The following is a 21,189-nucleotide window of genomic DNA, read 5'->3' on the forward strand; positions in this document are numbered from 1 at the left end:
CAATAGCATGTAAGAAAAAAAGCAATAATTAGGTATAAATCTGATAAAACAGGGAGAGGGAGCTAAGATGGCAGAGTAATAGGAGGACCCTATGCTTGCCTCTTCCCTTCAACACAGATATATATAAAATCATTCTGAACAACCAGAAAATCAATTGGAAGATGGATAAAACAAAATGTAAACCAGAGAGAGAGAGACAAGAGGCAACATCATCAAAGTCAGGAGGTGCAGAGATGTGACTTGGGGTAGAAACAGTAAACACTATGGAAGGGAGGGAGCCCTGGTCGCAGGGAGAGGCAGGACAGAGGGGGGCGCACACAAGGAAAACATTTCCTCAAAGCCATTGACTGGGAAAATGAGAGGGGCTGACCGTCATGAGTTTTTATAACCAGTGGAGTTCATAGACTGGAGTTTTAGAGGTCTATGCCATGGCTAGTATTGAGCCCTAAGGGTGCTGTGGTGCTCCTGTGGAGAAGGAAGGCAGGGACCCCAGAAGCAGATGGAGCAATGTGAGGATCCCCTGGGAAATACTGGGAGAGATGGCTCCCTTTTCCTGGAGCACATCTGGGATAGGTAGCATTGCCTCTCTGGGGACAAAAGAGCCAGCATGTAGCATGACATTCCCCTGCCCTTCTGCTCCTATGGAGGAGGAGGACAGAGACCTTGGGAGCAGATGGTGCAATCTGAGGTTCTCCAGGGAAGCACTAGGAGAGATGGTTCCCCCTTCATGGAGTGCATGTGGGAGAGGTAGCATTGCCTGTCCAGGGACAGAAGAGTCCGCAGGTGCCATTATGCTCCCCTACCCCTCAGCATAGGCACAGACATTGGCTGAGGGTGGCTAACCTGGACACCGGCTCTTTGCTGCACTTTACTCCAAACTCCACACCCTTGCAATTTTGTTGAACTGTCCTTCTGGGACAAGCCTGCATCAGTCCCAACACAGCAAAACCCTCCCCAGAGAACCAGCACAGGTCTTTTCCATGGCAGGTCCCTAAAATTTGGAGTTTTAAAACTCAGCTGGCATGGCTGATAAAACACATGTACACCGCCCTGTCAAGCAGGAAGTCAGCCCAGACACAGACGTATCAAAGGATGCGACTTGAGGGAAGCTTGGGACACACAAAGGGAGATTGTTCGCCATGTGGGAGGGCTACCTAAACAGCAGTGGGCACGAATTTCGCTCTCAGGGATAAGGGAGAGGGCTGGAACCATTTCTCACTCCTGCACTTCAGCATAAACTAACCTCAGTAAGCAGCACAGTGCCAACAGTGGCAGCACCTAAACTGTTCACACCAAGCCCCACTCCACTGTACTCTACAGGTGCTGCTTTTCTTGGGCAAGTATGCCTGAGAAACAGAGCAGTGACCCTTGCCCCCCAGAAGACCAGCACAAACACCTTGTATGCACCATGTCAAGGGACTACAGAATTCTGGAGAACTGCAGCTCTAGTGGAAAAAGCATCAGGTCTCTTTTAACAAGCAGTACAGAACATACCTAGTTAAAGCTTACCACACTCTGCCAAAGTCCAAGTACTCCCCACTGTATACAAGGAGAAACTCTGCAGAGGACTGACCTGAGGGGAAGAGGAGCCAAAACACTGCAGCAGAGTACACACAGCATACACTAGAGACACTTCCCTGAAGTACCATGCCCTGGTACTTCTATAACCTCTTCATAGAGCCATTACTCTCTGGATCAGGAAACATAACAGGCTTTCCTAACACAGAGAAGAAGAAAGAGACCTAACACACAGAAGATGGAGGAATTCATCCCAAAAGACACAACAAGAAAAGGTCATGGCCACGGATCTAATCAAAACAGATATAAGTAATATGCCTGATCCAGGATTTAAAATAACATAAGGACACTAGCTGGGCTTGACAAAAACATAGAAGACATCAGAGAGTCCCTTATCTCAGAGATAAAAGCCTAAAAACTAGTCAGGCTGAAATGAAAAATGCAATAACCAAGATTCAAAACCAACAAGATGTAATGACCACAAGGATGGAAGAAGCAGAGGAATGCATAAGTGATATAAAAGATAAAATTATGGAAAATAATGAAGCTGCAAAGAATAAAAGAAAAATGCTAGAGAATAAATGTAGACCTAGGGAACTCAGTGACTCCATAAATCAGAATAACATTCAAATCATAAAAGTCCCACAGGAAGAGAGGGAAAGGGGGCAGAAGGTTTATTTGAGGAAATTACAGCTGAAAACTTCCCTAATCTGGGGAAGTAAACAGACATACAAATCCCGGAGGCACTGAAAACTCCCATCAAAATCAACAAAAGCAGCCCAACACCAAGACGTAGCATAAATTTGCAAAAACAGAGATAAAGAAAGAATCCTAAAGTCAGCAAGACAAAAGAAGTCTCTAACTTATATGTAAAGAAAAATAAGGTTAGCAACAGATCTCTCCACAGAAACTTGGCAAGCCAGAAGGGAATGACATGATATATTCAATGTGGTGAATGGGAAAAATAAGCAGCTAAGAAAACTCTATCCAGCAAGGCACACATTCAGAATAGAAAGAGAGATAGAGAGTTTCCCAGATAAACAAAAACTAAAGGAGTTCATGACCACTGAATTAACCCTGCAAGAAATATTAAACTGCCTGGGTGGCTCAGGTAGTTAAGTTTCCGACTTTGGCTCAGGTCATGATCTCACCATTCTTGAGTTCAAGCCTCACATCAGGCTCTGTGCTGACAGCTCAGAGCCTGGAGCCTGCTTCAGATTCTGTACCTCCCTCTCTCTCTCTGCCCCTCCCCTGCTCATACATGTGAGCTGTGTCTCTCCCTCTCTCCCTCCCTACCCCACCCCCTCTCTCAAAAATGAACATTTAAAAAAATTTTTTTAAATAAAGGGAACTCTTTGGGTAGGAAAGACAGGCCAAAAGCAATAAATATTAGAAACGAACACATAAAATCTCCAGAAACAAAGGAAAAACAATAAAATGGCACAAAATTCCTACACACAAAGCCTGTGTTAGGAAAGCCAATAATCACTCTTAATACAAATGGGCTAATGCTCCAATCAAAAGAAACAAGGTGTCAGAATGGATTAAAAAACAAAACCCATCTTTATGCTGCTTACAAGAGACTCATTATAGAACTGAAGACACCTGCAGATTGAAAGTGAGGGACTGGAGAACCATTTACCACGTTAATGGACATTAAAAGAAAGCTGGCGTAGCCATACTTACACCAGACAAAGTAGATTTTATTTATTTAAAATTAAAAAAAATTTTTTTTAATATTTATTTTTGAGAGACAGAGAGAGAAGAAGTGTGAACAGGGGAGGGGCAGAAAGGGAGACACAAAATGTGAAGCAGACTCCAGGCTCTGAACTATCAGCAGAGAGCCCAACATGGAGCTTGAACCCACAAACTGTGAGATCATGACCTGAGCTGAAGTCAGATGCTTAATCAATTGAGTCATGCAAGCATCCCAGACAAACTAGATTTTAAACCAAAGACTATAACAAGGGATGAAGAAAAGCACAATATTATAATAAAGGGGTCTACCCAACAAGATCTAACAATTGTAAACGTTTATACCCCCAACCTTAAGCACCTAAATATATTAAACAATAAATAACAAACATAAAGGAACTCATTGATAATAATAAAATAAGAGTAGGGAACTTTAACACCTCACTTACATCAATGGACAGATCATCTAAGCAGAAGATCAACAAGGAAACAAAGGCTTTCAATGACACACTGGGCCAGATGGACTTAACAGACATATTCAGAAAATTTCACCTTAAGGTAACAGATTACACATTCTTTTCAAGTGCACAAGGGGCATTCTCCAGAACAGATCACACACCAGGTCACAAGTCAGGCCTCAACAAGTACAAAAAGTTGAGGCCATGCCATGAATGTTTTCTAACTACAACACAATGAAACTTGAAATCAACCACAAGAAGATGTGTGAAGACCACAAATACACTGAGGTTAAAGAATGTCCTACTGAAGAATGAATGGGTTAACCAGGAAATCAAAGAATTAAAAAAAAAAAAATACATGGAAACATATGATAATGAAAACACAATGGTCCAAAACCTTTGGGATACAGCAAAACCAGTAATAAGAGGGAAGTATACAGAAATACAGGCCTATCTAAAGAAACCAGCAAGATCTCAAATATGCAACCTAACCTTACTCCTAAAGGAGCTAGAAAAATAAATGAAGCCTAAAGCCAGCAGAAGAAAGAAAATAATAAAGATGAGAGGAGAAATAAATGATGTAGAAACAAAACAAAACAAACAGTGCAACAGATCAAAGAAACCAGGAGCTGATTCTTTGAAAGAATGAATACAATTGATGAACCTCTAGTGAGACTTATCAAAAAGAAAAGAGAAAGGATCCCAATAAATAAAATCACAAATGAGAAAGGAGAGATCACAACCAACACCAAAGAAATACAATTATAAGGAAATACTATGAAAAACTATATGCCAACACACAGGGCAATTCTGAAGAAATGGTTAAATTCCTAGAAACATATAACCTCCCAAAACTGAAACAGGAAAAAAATAGAAAACTTGAACAGACTGATAACTAGCAGATAAACTGAATCAGTAATCAAAAATCTCCCAACAAAAAAAGGCCAGGGCCAGATGGCTTCTGAAGGGAATTCTACCAAACATTTAAAAAACAGTTAATACCTATTCTCAAACTGTTCCAACAAAAGAAATGGAAGGAAAACTTTCCATCTCATTCTATGAGGCCAACATTACCTTTATTCCAAAACCAGACAAAGACCCCACTAAAAATGAGAATTACAGGCCAATATCCCTGATGAACATGGATGCAAAAATTCTAAAAAAAATATTAGCATAGTCAGCACATTAAAAAATCATTCACCACGATCAAGCAGGATTCTTCCTGGGTTGCAAAGGTAATTCAATATTTACAAATCAATCAATGTGATAAACCACATTAATGAAAAAAAAGGGTAAGAACCATATGATCCTCTCAACAGATACAGAAAAAGAATTTGTCAAAGTACAGCATCCTTTTCTTGATAAAAACCCTCAACAATGTTAAGGATGAAGGGAACATACGTCAACATCATAAAAGCCTTATACAAAAAATCCACAGCTAATATAATCCTCAATAGGGAAAAATGGAGAATTTTCTTCCTCTACGGTCAAGTACAAGACAGAAATGTACATTCTCACCACTGTTAGTTAATAAAGTACTAGAAGTCCTAGTCTCAACAGTCAGACAACACAAAGAAATCAAAGGCATCCAAACTGGCAAGGAAAAAGTCAAACTTTCATTATTTGCAGATGACTTGATACTCTGTTTAGAAAACTCGAAAGACTGCCCCCAGAAATTACTACAACTGATATACGAATTTAGTAGTCGCAGGATACAAAATCAACATACAGAAATCTCTTGCATTTCTATACACCAATAATGAAGCAGCATTAAGAGAAATCATAGAACTGTTCCCATTTACAATTTCACCAAAAACCAGAAGATACCTAGGAATAAACCTTATCAAAGAGGTAAAGATGTGTAATCTGAAAGCCATACAAAACTTATGGAAGAAACTAAAATGACCAAAGAAATCGTAAAACATTCCATGCTAATAGACTGGAACAACAAATACTCTTAAAATATCTATGCTACCCAAAGCAATCTACACATTTAACGCAATGCCTACCAAAATACCAACATTTTCACAGAGCTGGAACAAACAATCCTAAAATTATCCAGAGCCACAAAAGACCCTAAGTGGCCAAAGCAATCTTGAGAAAGAAAGGCAAAGCTGGAAGCACCACAATTCCAAACTTCAAGTTATATGACAAAGCTGTAGTGATCAAGAGTACTGGTACAAAAACAGACACATAGATCAAAAGAATGGAATAGAAAATCCAGAAATGGGCCCAAAACTGGTTATCAACTAATCTTCAACAAAGCAGGAAAAGAATATCCAATGGAAAAAAGACAGTCTCTTCAACAAATGGTGTTGGGAAAAGTAGACAACAACATGCAAAAGAATGAAACTGGACAACTTCCTTAAACTATACACAAAAATTATTTCAAAAGGGATGAAAGATCTAAATATGAGACAGAAGGACATCAAAATCCTAGAGAAGAACACAAGCAGCAACCTCTCTGACATCAGCCATATCAACTTCTTAATAGATACGTCTCCTGAGAAAGGGAAACAAAAGCAAAAATAAACTACTGGGACTTCATCATGATAAAAAGCTTCTGCACAGTATAAAGGAAACAATCAACAAAGGCAACCTGTGGAACAGGAGAAGATATTTGCCAATGACATATCCAATAAAGGGTTAGTATCCAAAATCTATAAAGAACTTAACAAACTCAACACCCAAGAAACAAATAACCCAGTGAAGAAATGGGCAAAAGACATGAACAGACACTTTTCCAAAGAGGACATCTAGATAGGTAACAGACACATGAAAAAAAGCTCAGCATCCCTCATCATCAGGGAAATACAAATCAAAACCACAATGAGAGACCACCTCACACCTGTAAGAATGACTAAAATACAGGAATGCTGATTCAAAGGGGCACATGCACTCCAATGTTTACAGCAGCACCATCGACAACAGCCAAATTATGGAAAGAGCCTAAATGTCCATGAGCTGATGAAGGTATAAAGATAATGTGGATATGTATGTACGTATGTATGTATGCACACACGTGCGCGCACATGCGCGCACACACACACACACACAGGAATATTATTCAGTGGTCAAAAGGATTAGGGGCACCTGGGTGGCTTCATTGGTTAAGCATCCGACTTCAGCTCAGGTCACGATCTCACGGTTCATGGGTTCAAACCCCCACATCAGATTCTGTGCTGACTGATCACAGCCTGGAGCCTGCTTCAGATTCTGTCTCTGTCTCTGTCTCTCTCTCAAAAATGAATAAATGTTAAAAAAAAATTTTTTAGACAATAAAATCTTGCCATTTGCAATAGCTAGAGTGTATTATGGTAAGCAAAATAAGTCAGTCAGAGAAAGAAAATATCACCTGATTTCACTCATATGTGGAATTTAAGAGACAAAACAGATAAACATAGGGGAAGCAAAAATAAGATAAAAACAGAGAGGGACACAAACCATAAGAGACCCTTAAATACAGAGAACAAACCGAGGGTTGCTGGTGGGGTGCTGGGTGGGGTGATGGGCTAAATGGGTGATAGGCATTAAGGATGGCACTTTAACCTTTTTAAAAAAAATTTTTTTTAATGTTTTATTTATTTCTAAGAGGAGAGAGAGAGAGTGTGTGTGAGGCAGCGTGAGCAGGGGAGGGTCAGAGAGAGAGGGAAACACAGAATCCAAAGCAGGCTCCAGGCTCTGAGCTAGCTGTCAGCACAGAGCCTGACGCAGGGCTCGAACCCACAAGCCATGAGATCATGACCTGAGCCAAAGTCAGATGCTTAGCCGACTGAGCCATCCAGGTGCCCCCAATGGCACTTCCACTTTTTTTTTTTTAAATAGTTTATTGTCAAATTAGTTTCCACATAACACCCAGTGCTCATCTCCACACGTGTCCTCCTCCATGCCCGTCCCTCCCTCCCCCCTCACATCCATCAGTCCTCAGTTTTTGTCAGCATTCAAGAGTCTCTCATGGTTTGCCTCTCTCCTTTTCCCCCCACCATTTCCTCCCTTCTTCTCCCCCTTGTTCCTCAGTTAAGTTCCTCCTAATCCTCCTATACGATGGCACTTCCACTTTAATGAGCACTGGATGCTGGGATGTGCACTGGTGTTATATGTAAATGATGAATCACTAAATTCTATTCCTGAAATCATTATTACACTATATGTTAACTAACCTGGATTTAAAGAAAATTAAAAGAAAAAAAAAGAAATGTCAGAAGACATGAGTAGACATTTTTCCAAAGAAGACATACAGATGGCTAAGAGACACATGAAAATGTTCTCAACATCACTCATCATCAGGGAAATACTAATCAAAATGAGGTATCAGCTATACGTGTCCAAATGACTAAAATGAACAACAAAGGAAACAAAAGATGTTGGTGAGGATGTAGAAAAAGACGGACCCTCTTACACTGCTGGTAGAAATGCAAACTAGTATAGCCACTCTGAAAAACAATATGGAAGTTCCTCAAAAAGTTAAAAATAGGACCTACCCTATAATCCAGCAACTGCACTACTAGGTGTTTACCCAAAGGATACGAAAATACTGATCTGAAGAGGCACATGCACCCAAATATTTATATCAGCATTATCAACAAAAGCCAAATTATGGAAAGAACCCAAATTTCCACCAACTGATGAATGGATAAAGAAAATGTGGGAGATATAGATATATACAGATATATATTGGTATAGATACACACACACACACACACACACACACACACACACACAAAGGAAATATTACTCAGCCATCAATAAGAATGAAATCTTGCCACCTGCAAAGATGTGGATGGAGCTAGAGTGTATAATGCTAAGCGAATTAAGTCAGAGAAAGACAAATACCATATGATTTTACTTATTTGTAGAATTTAAGAAATGAAACAGATAAACATATAGGGGGAAAAAGAGGCAAACCATAAAACAGGCTCTAAATCATAGAGAACTCTAGAGGGGAGGTGAGCTAGATGGGTGGTGGGTAGTCAGGAGAACACCTGTGATGAGTGTTGTATGTTATTGATGAATCATTAAACTCTACTCTTGAAACTATTATTACAACATGTTAATTCAGTGGAATTTAAATAAAAACTTGGGGGAAAAAAATCTAACAAAGCATACGGGATCTATATGCTGAAAACAATAAGACACTGATGAAAGAAATCAAAGACCTAAATAACTGGAGAGACTGTGTTCATCAAATGAAAGAGTCAACACAGCAGAGATATCAGCTCTCCCCTAAACTGTCTAGAGATTTAAGGCAATTACAATCAAAATTCCAGTGGAACTTTTTGTAGATATAGATAAACCAATTCTAAAATATAAATGGAAAGCAAAGGAGCTAGAAAAGCCAAAACAACTTTGAAAAGGAGGAATAAGTTGGAGAATCACACTAATTTAAAGACTTATAATAATTAGACATACACCCACACAAAACTGGCCAAATGATTTTTGACAAAGGTGCAACAGTCAGTCAATAGAGAAAGGAAGTTCTTTTCAACAGATAATATTGGAACAACTGAACAATCATTTGCAAAAAAAGTGACACACATAACATGATAATATAAACTGTTAACATTAAGGGAAACTGGGTGAAGGTATATCAGACCAGTCTGTACTATCTTTGCAGCTTTCTGTAAATCGAAAATAAATCAAAATTGTTTTTAAGTGTTTTTTTATTGTTGTTGTTATTGTTTTTATTACCAGAAACCTCTGTGCCCTGGGGCAAAGAGTTCTTAAACACAGCACCAAAACATGGCCCATAAAGCAAAATATTGATAAACTGATAGGACAATAAATCTATTAGAAAGGCTAAAATAGAAAACACTGACACTGAGTGTTGATGAAGATGTACAGCAACTAGAACTCGCATATAGTGCTGGCAGGAATGCAGAATTTTTCAGTCACTCTGTAAATCAGTAAATCACTCTGTAAATCAGGCCATTTCTTTTTTTTTCCTTTTTTTAAATTAAGTTTTTATTTTAACTACAGTATAGTTAACGTTATACTAGTTTCAGGTGTACAGTACAATGATATAACAATTCCATACATCACCCAGTGCTCATGACAAAAGCACTCCTGAATCCCCATCACCTATTTCACCCATCCTCCCACCCACTCCCCCTCTCTATAATCAAGAGTCTGTTTCTAGGTTTGTCTTTTTTTTTCCTTTGCTCCTTTGTTTTGTTTCTTAAATTCCATGAGTGAAATCATATGGTATTTGTCTTTCTGACTTATTTCACATGGCATTATACCCTCTCTATGTTGTTGCAAATGCCAAGATTTCATTCTTTTTTATGGTTGAATACCAGTGTGTGTTTGTGTATACCATACACACCATATATTCTTTATCCATTCATCTATCAGTGGACACTTTGGCTGCTTTCATATCTTAGCTATTGTAAACAATGCTGCTATAAACACAGAGGTGCATGTATCCCTTTGAATTAGTGTTTCTGTTTTTGGGGGGGTAAATACCCAATAGTGTGATTAATGGATTGTAGCAAACTTCTGTTTTTAACGTTTTGAGGAACCTCCATACTGTTCTCCACAGTGGCTGCACCAGTTTGCATTCCCAGCAAAAGTGCAAAAGGATTCCCTATTTCTCCATATCCTCTCCAAAACTTACTGTCTCTTGTGTTTTTGACTTTAGACATCTGAGAGGCATGAGATGGTATATCAATGTAGTTTTGATTTGCATTTCTTTGATGATGAGCATCTTTTCATGTGTCTATTGGTCACCTGGATGTCTTTGTGGAGAAATGACTGTTCATGTCTGCACATTTTTTAATTAGGTTATTTACTTTTTGGGTGTTGAGTTGTATCGGCTCTTTATATATTTTTGATACTAACCATTTATCAGATATGTCATTTGCAAATATCTTCTCCCATTCTGAGTGTTTCTTTTTAGTTTTGTTGGCTGTTTCCTTCACAGTGCAGAAGTTTTTTATTTTGATGCAGTCCCAATAGTATATTTTGGTCATTTCTCATAAAGTTAAAAATATACACCTACCATATGACTAGCAATCTCACCTGAGGCACTTATCCCAGTAAACTAAAAATGTACTTTTACACAAAAATCTGTTCACAAATATTTATAACAGCTCTCTTCATAAATGCCAAAACCTGAGGACTGATGGGTGTGGGGGGGAGCGGAAGGGGAGTGATGGGCACGGAGGAGGGCACTTGTGGGGATGAGCACTGGGTGTTATATGGAAACCAACTTGACAAACTATTAAAAGAAAAAAAAATAATAAATGCTGAAACCTAGGGGTGTCTGGGTGACTCAGTCAATTACACATCTCACTCTTCATTTCAGCTCAGGTCGTGATCTCACAGGTTGTGATCTCACAGTTCATGAGATCAAGCCTTGTGCTAGGCTCTGTGCCAACAGCACAAAGCCTGCTTGGGATTCTCTCTCCCTCTCTCTCTGCCCCTCCCCTGCTCACATGTGTGCAAGCTCTCGCTCTCTCTCTCTCTCAAAAATGAACTTTAAAAGTAATAAACATAGAGGTGCCTGGGTGGCTCAGTTGGTTAAGTTTCCAACTTAGGCTCAGGTCATGACCTTGCAGTTTGTGAATTTGAGTCCCACCGTCGGGCTCTGTGCTGACAGCTCAGAGCCTGAAGCCTGCTTCAGATTCTGTGTCTCCCCCACTCTCTGCCCCTCACATGCTCATGCTCTGTCTCCCCCTCTCAATAATAAGTAAACGTTAAAAATTTTTAATTATAATAAATAGAAATGTCCAAGCCTAAAAACAATACTAATGTCCTTCAAGCACTGAATGAGTAAACAAACTAGCATATATCTTGACAAGAGAATACTGCTCAGCAATAAAAAGTAACAAACCTGATAAAGAATTACTTCAAAGGATCTCAAAACTTTATGCGGAGTAAAAGAAACTAGTCTCAAATAGTTACCATATGATTCCATCTCTATGACATTCTTGAGAGGATAAAACTATCAAAACTAAAAATATATCAATTATTGCCCAGAAATTATAATGGACAAGAAGAGTTTTTTCCGGAAGTTACAAAACTGTTGTGGCAGTTCTGTAGAGAACTATTGTGGCAGTAGTTTTAAGACACCTATACATAGCAACATGTATGTGACTGGGTTGATTAAGTGTCTGACTCAGTTTGGACTCAGGTCATGATCTCAGTTCATGAGATCAAATCCCACGTCGGGCTCTGTGTTGACAGTGCCCTGTCTCTGTCTGTCTGTCTCTCTCTCTCTCTGCCCTTCCCCTGCTTGTGCTTGTGCTGTCTCTCTCTCTCTCAAAATAAATAAATAAATATTTAAAACAAACAAAACCTTATACATGTGTTGAAATTCAATGAACTATTCATCAAAAAAAGTCAATTTTACTATATACTAATTTTAAAAATAAAAATTGTTTAAAGTAAATGTAAAGGTTAAAAAAACTACTAACAAGAGATTTTCATTAACATATAGAAATACAACACTAACATGTACTTCAATAATACACAGAAAGGTTTCACTCACTCATTCAACAAATATTTTTAAACTATGGACTATGTGTCAAACACAGTTTTAGGAAATTAACAGTTGAACAGAATGAATATATCTTGTCTATGGAATGGACATAAATTGGGGGGACCAGTTGTTGGACTGTATGGGTTATATACTGTTCCCTCAAAATACATGTCTATCTAGAAGCAAAAAAAAAAAAAAAAAAAAAAGGCTAAGCAAAGATTATACAAAAGCATTCAGACTGTGATAAACATTATGTACCACTATCTTACTTAATCCTCACAATTACTCTTAAGGGTGTATATTATTTATTACTCTGTATTTACCAACATAGAAACCAACTCAGAAAAACTGCCCCAAATTGAAAAGAAGTATTCGAGCTAGAAATGAAACTTAAGTATGTCTAATTCAGTGTCTGCCCAAACAGTAGGTGTTCAATTAACACTGAGTGAGTACATGCAAAGTCATGCTGTATAATATGCTGCCTACCAATGTATTTTGTCATTTTAAATATATATATTTATACTTTAAAAGATCAGAAGAGAATCTGGATGGATTAAATTAAATGGTAATTTATTAAATTCCACTTATACTTGTTTAAATTCAGTTTTTAAAAGATCACACTAAAATGACAGGCATATTTATGAAACGATATCCAGTTTATTTGCATCTGCAACTAGATTTCTTTTTTTTAAGCAGGCTACATAGTCTTCTTGCTATAGTAATTACACTGAAATGAGGAAAAAAAGAAGGAAAGATACTATCATTTTCCTCTCTCTTAGAAACTCTTTTATAAAAAATCAAGAGGCCAACTCACACCAACAGACCAACATAAAACCAGTAATATGAATGTATTTTAACTAGGTGTCCTTTCTTGAACATACACTCATACTTGAGACATTTTGGTAGTGGTATGCTTCAACACCACCCCTACCAAAATGAGATACAGACCTTTTAAGTGTGATGTATCTCTTATATTAATCTATCACATTTACAATTTAGATATAATGAGTTATGATGTTATTGTGTAACTGAGATCAACATTTTATTTCAATTCAATTTCCAACACTACACATTAAGTTTTCTACAATATGCAAATGTTTTATGCTAGTCATCAGAATTATAGTTAGGCTCTACCCTAGATGATGAAACAAACCGTGCAGAAGAGTTAACAGTAGGCCTGTGACTACTATCCTTAGAAGGTCTGCTTGCAAGGCTGACCTTTGGCAGGCACCTAGGAATCTGGATTTGGAGAAGGTTCTCAAAAAACCCTCCAATAAGAGTTACTGTGGTTAAAATGTACAAACAATGTGGTTTATGCTGAACACCTGCTTTTCTTCTGGGAATCTGAAATTTTGTTATGTACCAGTCAGCAGGTGCCAGCCCCCAAATACAAACGCTGAGAGCTGAGCTGCTAACAAGCTTCCTTGGTAGATATTTCATACGTGTTGTCACAACTTGTTCCTAAGGGAATTATTAAGTATGTCCTGTGTGACTCCATCAGGAAAGGACTCAAACACTTGACTTCCTCCAAACTTTGCCTCAGGCACCTTTTCATTCTATTGATTTTGTTAGTGTAATAAATCATAGTAAGTGTAACCACAGGCTGAGTTCTGTTCATCCTCCTGACATATCACTGAACCTTCAGGAGGTCTTGGGTCTCCCCAACACACATACTAAAAGTTACCTGAGTAAAATGTATACCTACCATCTTACCAGGCAATGTGCTCTCGGAGGAAAATCATTATTCATACACAACAGATCCTGCATAGACTGTGGAATAACATCTACAAAAACATTTAATAATGAAAAAATTAGTATGTTCATTCTAAGGCAAAATTTTGTAACATGATTTAAAAAAATCATATTGCATAACACATCTTGCTAGTCCATGTTGTTATGAAATTGCTTAAAGATTTATATCTAGGGCTAGCTCTAAGATTTGGGGTGAAAAAGATGTCTCTTTCATGGGGGCCTGCGTGGCTCAGTTGGTTAAGCATCCGACTTCAGATCAGGTCATGATCTCATGGTTCATGAGTTCAAGCCCTGCATCAGACTCTACTGATAGCTCAGAGCCTGGAGCCTGCTTCAGTTTCTGTGTCTCCCTCTCTCTTTCTCTCTCTGCCCTTCCCTTACTTATGCTCTGTCTCTCCTCTCAAAATGAATAAACGTTAAAAAAAATTAAAAAATAATAAAGATGTCTCTCTCGATGTCTTTTTTCCTAAAACACCAGCCTCTAAGTATCGTTCCTATGTTTATATTTTCCTTTCTTCTATGTCATGACTCATACAGTTCCTCAGCCTTACTAGAAAGCCATGTTTTATCTCTTCTTCTCGGTCTGCCCTTGTCTACACTTTTCTTCAAAACTACTTAAGAGTCCTGTCAACTCCTTATCACTTCCTATGGCCAGTCTTTGTGGGCCCCGGGCCATCTTAAGTGCTCTTATAAAACCACTAACCAGCTTCCCACTTATAACCCATGTATCTTTAAGCACTTGTACTGCAATTTATATTAAGATACTGTCATAAATGATCCTTATTTATTTATGAATGCATAATAAACTCAAAGCATAAAAAATATTTGTTTATGATAACACTTCTTTTGTTGTATAGACATAATTCCTTAGCAAATTTATACTTTGTTAATTCTTAAAAAAGGATATAGAAGAACACTAATGACCTGATGCTTTAAAGCCAACAAACAACTCCAATGAAATTAAGTATCAGTGCTCAAATCTTATGGCCTCTAATAATATAGTTTTAAATGTGTATCTCCAAATTAAATGAGTTGATGGTTCACTTATAACTTCTACCACTAGGTACAGCTTCAATCACAATCAAATTCAAAATGCATGATACATACATACATATCACAATAATGACTTAAACTAACTAAAATCTGTTCATCCTCTCTCAGACCACAGTTCATCTCAGAAATACTGATTCTGGGGCTCCTGGTGTCCCAGTTGGTGGAGCGTCTGACTTGATTTCAGCTCAGGTCATGACCTCACAGTTTGTGAGACCAATCCCCATGTTGGGTTCTGCACTGACAGCATGGAGCCTGCTTGGGATTTTCTCTCTCCCTTTCTCTCTACCCCTCCCCATTTCATGCTCTCTGTCCCTCTCTCCCAAAACAAAAAAAAAACCTTAAGAAAAAAAAAAAACTGATTCTAAGCCTCCTTATTATAACAGCATCTCCTTGATGTTCCTCAAGATTTCTCTACCTTTAACAGTTTCCTTCATTAATGAGCAAAATGTTAGACCTGGAACTCACTGGGCTATTATCAGACCAGTTGCATATATATCCCTCTTACCCTTACTCCTCAAGTACACACACACTCTATTCTGATTTAATTATTTTATTTTGCTTTATAAATTGTCTTACTTATGTGTATATGTGGTCAATGTGATCTGTCCTAGTTATGAATGCAGATGCTATCTACTTCTTTTGTTTCTAAGAATGCCAATAAACAAAAGGTATATAATTTTATTCCTATACAAGAAAAGGCACAAATATTTCAGGTCTGCACTTACAAATAATATGTGTATTGACCAGAAAAACTTTTTTTCCTTAATTTATTTTTTCAATTGAAGTATAACTGACATATAACATTTTATCTTAGTTTCATGTATATGACATAACAACTTGATAACTGAATACACTGCAAAATGATCACCGTAAGTCTAGTCAACATCTGTCAACAGTTAACAAAAAACATTTTCTTGTCATACAAATTTACTCTCTGAGCAACTTTCAAAAGCACAATACAATACTATTAACTATAGCTGCCATGCTATACATTAATTACATTCCCAGGACTTACTTATGAGGGTCAACCTTTTGACCCTCTTCATCCATGTTGCCCACCCCCCAACTTCCATCTCTGGGAACCACCAATCTGTTCTCTTTAACTATGAGCTTGGTAAGTTTTGTTTTTGTTTTTTAGATTCTACGTATAAGAGAGATCATATAATATCAGTCTTTCTCTGACTTATTTCATTTAGCATGATGCCTTCAAGTGCTCTGAGAAACTTTAACACCTTCTGCATACTTATTTTTTGAGTGAGTGAAGGGTATTTGACTGAAAATTGCAAAATTAATACTTCTTTAACACATTGCTGACTCACTATTATACACTACTCTATCTCAGGAGAGAGATTTTGGATGATTTGACCTATGAACTAAAAGCACCATTTACAAAAATTTGAGCAATGTGACCTATTGCCAACCATCATAAGCACTATTTACTGAGTACCTAGCAAGGACCAAGTCCTGAGATAGGTCTCATATACACTATTTCATTAAACCTTCCCATTAATCTGCTGGGTGGTATAACTTCACTTTTCAAGTGAGATAATTCAGATTTGGAAAGGTTAAGTAACTAGTAAGAAGAAAAACCAGAGTTTTAATCCACTTCATCTGACAAATTTTGGGGTATATCCAAAACAGTATCCTGATAAATGAGTAACTTTTATTTTTAAATCCTTCCAGTCATAGTTTAGTTGTTTAATTCTCTATTACACTTTCTCTTATCTCTCTCAATTAGACCTGATCACATCTCCTCTAAACTTCAGTAGAAATTTAAAGTACTTTATCTGTGCTCTGGGACTGAACTTATCATTTTCTACTTCCTACTATGGTTACTTATTTATAGACCACATTTGGGGTGCCTGGGTGGCTCAGTCGGTTGAGCGCCCGACTTCAGCTCAGGTCATGATCTCACGGTTCATGGGTTCAAGCTCCGTGTCAGACTCTGTGCTGACAGCTAGCTCAGAGCCTGGAGCTTGCTTTGGATTATGTGTCTCCCTCTCTTCTGACCCTCCCTTGCTCACAGTGTCTCTCTCTCTCTCTCAGAAATAAATTTAAAATAGCATTAAAAAATATATATATATAGACCACATCTCCCTTACTGAAATGTAAATTTCTTATAACTGTGGGTTCAAGTGAGCTTAGCAAAGTACCTACAACATGTTAGGTACTCAATAAATATTTGCTAATCTAATTCATTTTGAAGTGAATGATGCTATAATTGTTCCTCTAAAAAGATCATACTCTGAAAATAAAACAGAAAAATATCATACTCTGTTTCAGATGTGGTAAAACAACTCTGCATATGTAAAACATCTCGAGAGGGCACTACTTTCTAAAAAAAAAAATTTTTAAGTTTATATATTTATTTGGAATGAGAGAGAAGGGGAGGGGCAGAGAGAGAGGAAGAAAGAATCACAGCAGGCTCTGCACTTCCAGTGATGCATGCAGGGCTTGAATCCATGAACTGTGAGATCATGACCTGAGCCAAAATCCAGTCATATGCTGAACCGAATGAGGCACTCAGGTGTCCCTAGAGGACAGCACTTAATCAAGAGAACTAAATTCATAATTCAAAATTACAATCACTCTTACAGTCATTCGTTTAAAAACAATTAGTAACACAGGGTACCTGGTTGGCTCAGTTGGTTAAATGCCTGACTCCTGTTTTCAGGTCAGGTCACAATCTCATGGTTCATGGGATGGAGCCCCAACTGGGCTCTGCACTAACAGCATAGAACTTGCTTGGGATTCTCTCTCTCCCTCTCTCTCTGCCCCTCCCCTGCAAGCTCATGGTCTCTCTCTGTTAAAATAAACAAACATTAATAAAACAAAACAAAATAAAAATAATTAGTAACAATTTACCTTCCAATACTTCATCCTTTCCTTCTTTATCAGTGGAGTCTTGTACAAGATAATGATGGGTGACTGAGAACTTGAAATCAGCAAAGGAAATTTCATCTGATTTCTCTTCCCATGTGCCAGAAGTAAATACACCCTGTATTTAACAATAAAAAAACACCCATTTTTAAAAAGAAAACCCCTTGGAATATCAACCACCAAGTGACAAACAAAATTAAAATTTTCAAATAATTTTTGTGATATAAACATGTAAGATCATAAATATACAATAAATCCCATGCCTCTAACATACAAAAAAAATCCTACCATTAGAAGAATGTGAATTACTTCTAGCTTAAAATGATTAAATTTTATAAATTTTAAAATTTAGAAAAAATACAAGGCAATAAAATATATTTTTCTTCTAAAAATCTCAAATCCAATATCATTATATAGTGTGCCACATTACTGGACATCAGAAATAGCTTAATAAAAAAGCAGTTTGTAGGCTAAATTTAAGTGATACAACATATAATATATAACATATGCACTTATTTGCTTAACATAGTTTTGCAAGCATCTTTATCAAGCTTTGGCATTCAAATATTTTCATTTCAATCACAACTCCTTGACTGGAAAACATTTTAATTAAAAGTCCCAAGGAGTTCCCTCACTTATACAACATAATCATACAACAGGATTTTTTCCATGGGCCCCAGAGCTCCCATAGATATTCTTTCCACTGGAGAGGTAGGTATACAGTCATTACAGCATAGCACCACTATGAGGCAGAAAATGTCAACCCAGCAACTTGCCAAACACAGGCGGTTGCAAACTATATATAAAATATGTAAGGAATGATTTTGTTCATTATTGAGTTTTCACAAACATACCTTATGTATAATGCTCAAATGTTCTATATTTGTTGCTGGCAAAATATTCATAATTCTGAATTGAGTTAAATATTTCAAATGTCCCAAGGCACATTTAAATAAACAGCAATCTTTTTATATTAAGAGAAAAACCACTTGTATGATGCATATAAAAAACTGTAATTTTTATATGTTAAGTTTTTTCTAAAGTGTGGTTAACCTGTATTAAATTAAGACATATATGGCCCATGCCAAAATTCTCAAACTGTAGTAAGCATTATAATGTATACATAAGAACATGGTGTACTGTGAGGAATGCCCACTATAAAGCAGTTAAGGCTAAAAGTACAGACAAGGAAGAAGCCCAGAAAATGAGAGGTAAGCCTACTATTTGCTAAGCTTAAATATTCTGTTTAAATGATATAAAGAAATATTATCTGACCCTATTCTGGATTCTGGGTACCACTGGCAACCTTACTAACAGCTATCTCAAGGAGGATTTGGTTGTATTCAATAAAGAGGAGGTATCTAGGTTCTGCCTACCAAATAAATGTTCTAAGATGATTAGTTCAACTGAAAAACAACATTCTAATCTGCCTCCTTCATTTCTTTTTAAAAAAATTTTTAATGTTTTATTTATTTCTGAGAGAGAGGGAGAGAGGGAGGGAGAGAGAGAGAGGGAGAGAGAGAGGGAGAGGGAGAGGGAGAGGGAGAGAACATGAGCAGGGAAGGGTCATAGAGAGAGGAAGATACAGAATCTGAAGCAGGCTTCCGGCTCTGAGCTAGCTGTCAGCACAGAGCCTGACACGGTCCTTGAACCCACAAACAGTGATATCATGACCTGAGCCTATGTCCAACGCTTAACCAACTGAGCTTAACGCCCCTATGATACAGTTCTTTAACAAAAACTTCAGTATGGTGTATATTTATGATTACACTCAGAAATGACAACTCTAGTCCAAAATTAATCTAGTGATTCATTAAAAATAACCTCCGAAGTCCCCAATCAGACAATAAAAAGAAATAAGTTTATAGACAGCTGTGTGTATTCACAATGCCGTGATATGTACCTAGAATAATCAAAGCAGCCTACAAACTACTAAAACTAACTGATGAGTTTATAAAGTTATGGAATTCAAAATCAATAAAACAAAAACCGTCTCTATTTTTTTAGGTAGGCTCCATACTTGGCATGGAGCCCAACACAGACCCTGAAACTCATGACTCTGAGATCAAGACCTGAGCTGAGATCAAGGGTTGGCCACTTAACCAACTGAGCCACTCAGGCACCCCAAAAACGATCTGTATTTTTTTTTTGAAGTGTATTTATTTATTTTGAGAGAGAGAGCAGGGAAGAGGCAGAGAGGGAGTGGGGGAGAGAATTCCAAGCAGGCTCTGGGCTGTCAGTGCAGAGCCTGAGGTGGGGCTCGATCCCATTAACTATGAGATCCACGACCTGAGGCCAAACCAAAAGCCAGATCCTTAACAGACTACAACTGTATTTTTATATACATGCAACAAACATTTGGAAGATGAATCTTTTTAAAAATACCACTCTCACAACATCAAAAATAAATCAATTATCTAGGAATAATGAAATATCTTTCACTTAATGAAAAACAGCAAAAACTCTACCTAAGAATGCTTCAAAACATTGATAAGAGAGATTAAAGACCTAACTGGAGCTAAATGTACATGGATTAGAAGACGCCAACAGCAGTAAGACGTAATTGTCCTCAAACAGATCTATATATTCAATATAATCCTAATCAAAATCCCAGGAGTTATTTTGTAGAAATTGACAAGTTGATTCTAAAAGTAATATGAAATCCAAAGGATCTAAAATATCTAAAATAGGGGCGCCTGGGTGGCTTAGTCGGTTAAGCGTCCGACTTTCACTTAGGTCATGATCTCGCAGTTTGTGGGTTCGAGCCCCGCGTCGGGCTCTGTGCTGACTGCCAGCTCAGAGCCTGGAGCCTGTTTCAGAGTCTGTGACTCCCTCTCTCTCTGACCCTCCCCTGCTCAGGCTGTCTCTCTCTCTCTCTCTCTCCTAGAAATAAATAAAACATTAAAAAAAAATAAAATCTCTTTAAAAAATAAATAAATAAATACCTAAAATAATTTTGATAAAAAATATACCACCTGATTTTAAGATTTACTTTGCTACAGTAATTAAGATGGTATAGTACTAGCATGAAGACAAATAGATCAATAAAACCTAATAGTCCAAAAATACATTCACACTTATACTTCATTTTACAACAGAGGAACTACTGCAATTTAGTAGGGAATGATTGGTCTTTTCAACAAATGGCCCTGGAGTAATAAGATATCCTCATGAAGAAAAGCAGAACTATCTTTACAACATTGAGATAGGCAAAGATTCCTTTGACAAGACACAAAAGGCATTAACAATAAAATTAAAAATTAAGAAAATGAGGAGCATCCAAATATACAAAATAGTTAATAACAAACATAAAGGAACTAATCATTAATAATACAGTAATGGGGGGGACTTTAA

The 21,189-nt window shown here is 37.4% G+C and overlaps 1 protein-coding gene across 3 annotated transcripts in view; it reads right to left on the bottom strand.

Annotated features, from left to right (window-relative positions):
• Window positions 1-21,189, bottom strand: part of RAB3GAP1 (RAB3 GTPase activating protein catalytic subunit 1) — a 115,068-nt gene that overhangs the window by 71,723 nt on the left and 22,156 nt on the right. For all 3 annotated transcript variants that reach the window (XM_077747846.1, XM_077747845.1, XM_077747847.1), the window contains exons 4-5: window positions 17,821-17,953; window positions 13,856-13,934 (exon numbers count right to left, since the gene is read on the bottom strand). In XM_077747846.1, coding sequence (XP_077603972.1) covers window positions 13,856-13,934; window positions 17,821-17,953 — 212 coding nt within the window. The remainder of the gene's footprint in view (window positions 1-13,855; window positions 13,935-17,820; window positions 17,954-21,189) is intronic.

Source organism: Crocuta crocuta, unplaced genomic scaffold (assembly GCF_008692635.1).
Source record: "Crocuta crocuta isolate KB4526 unplaced genomic scaffold, BGI_CrCroc_1.0 scaffold427, whole genome shotgun sequence".
Taxonomy (NCBI): Eukaryota; Metazoa; Chordata; class Mammalia; order Carnivora; family Hyaenidae; genus Crocuta; species Crocuta crocuta.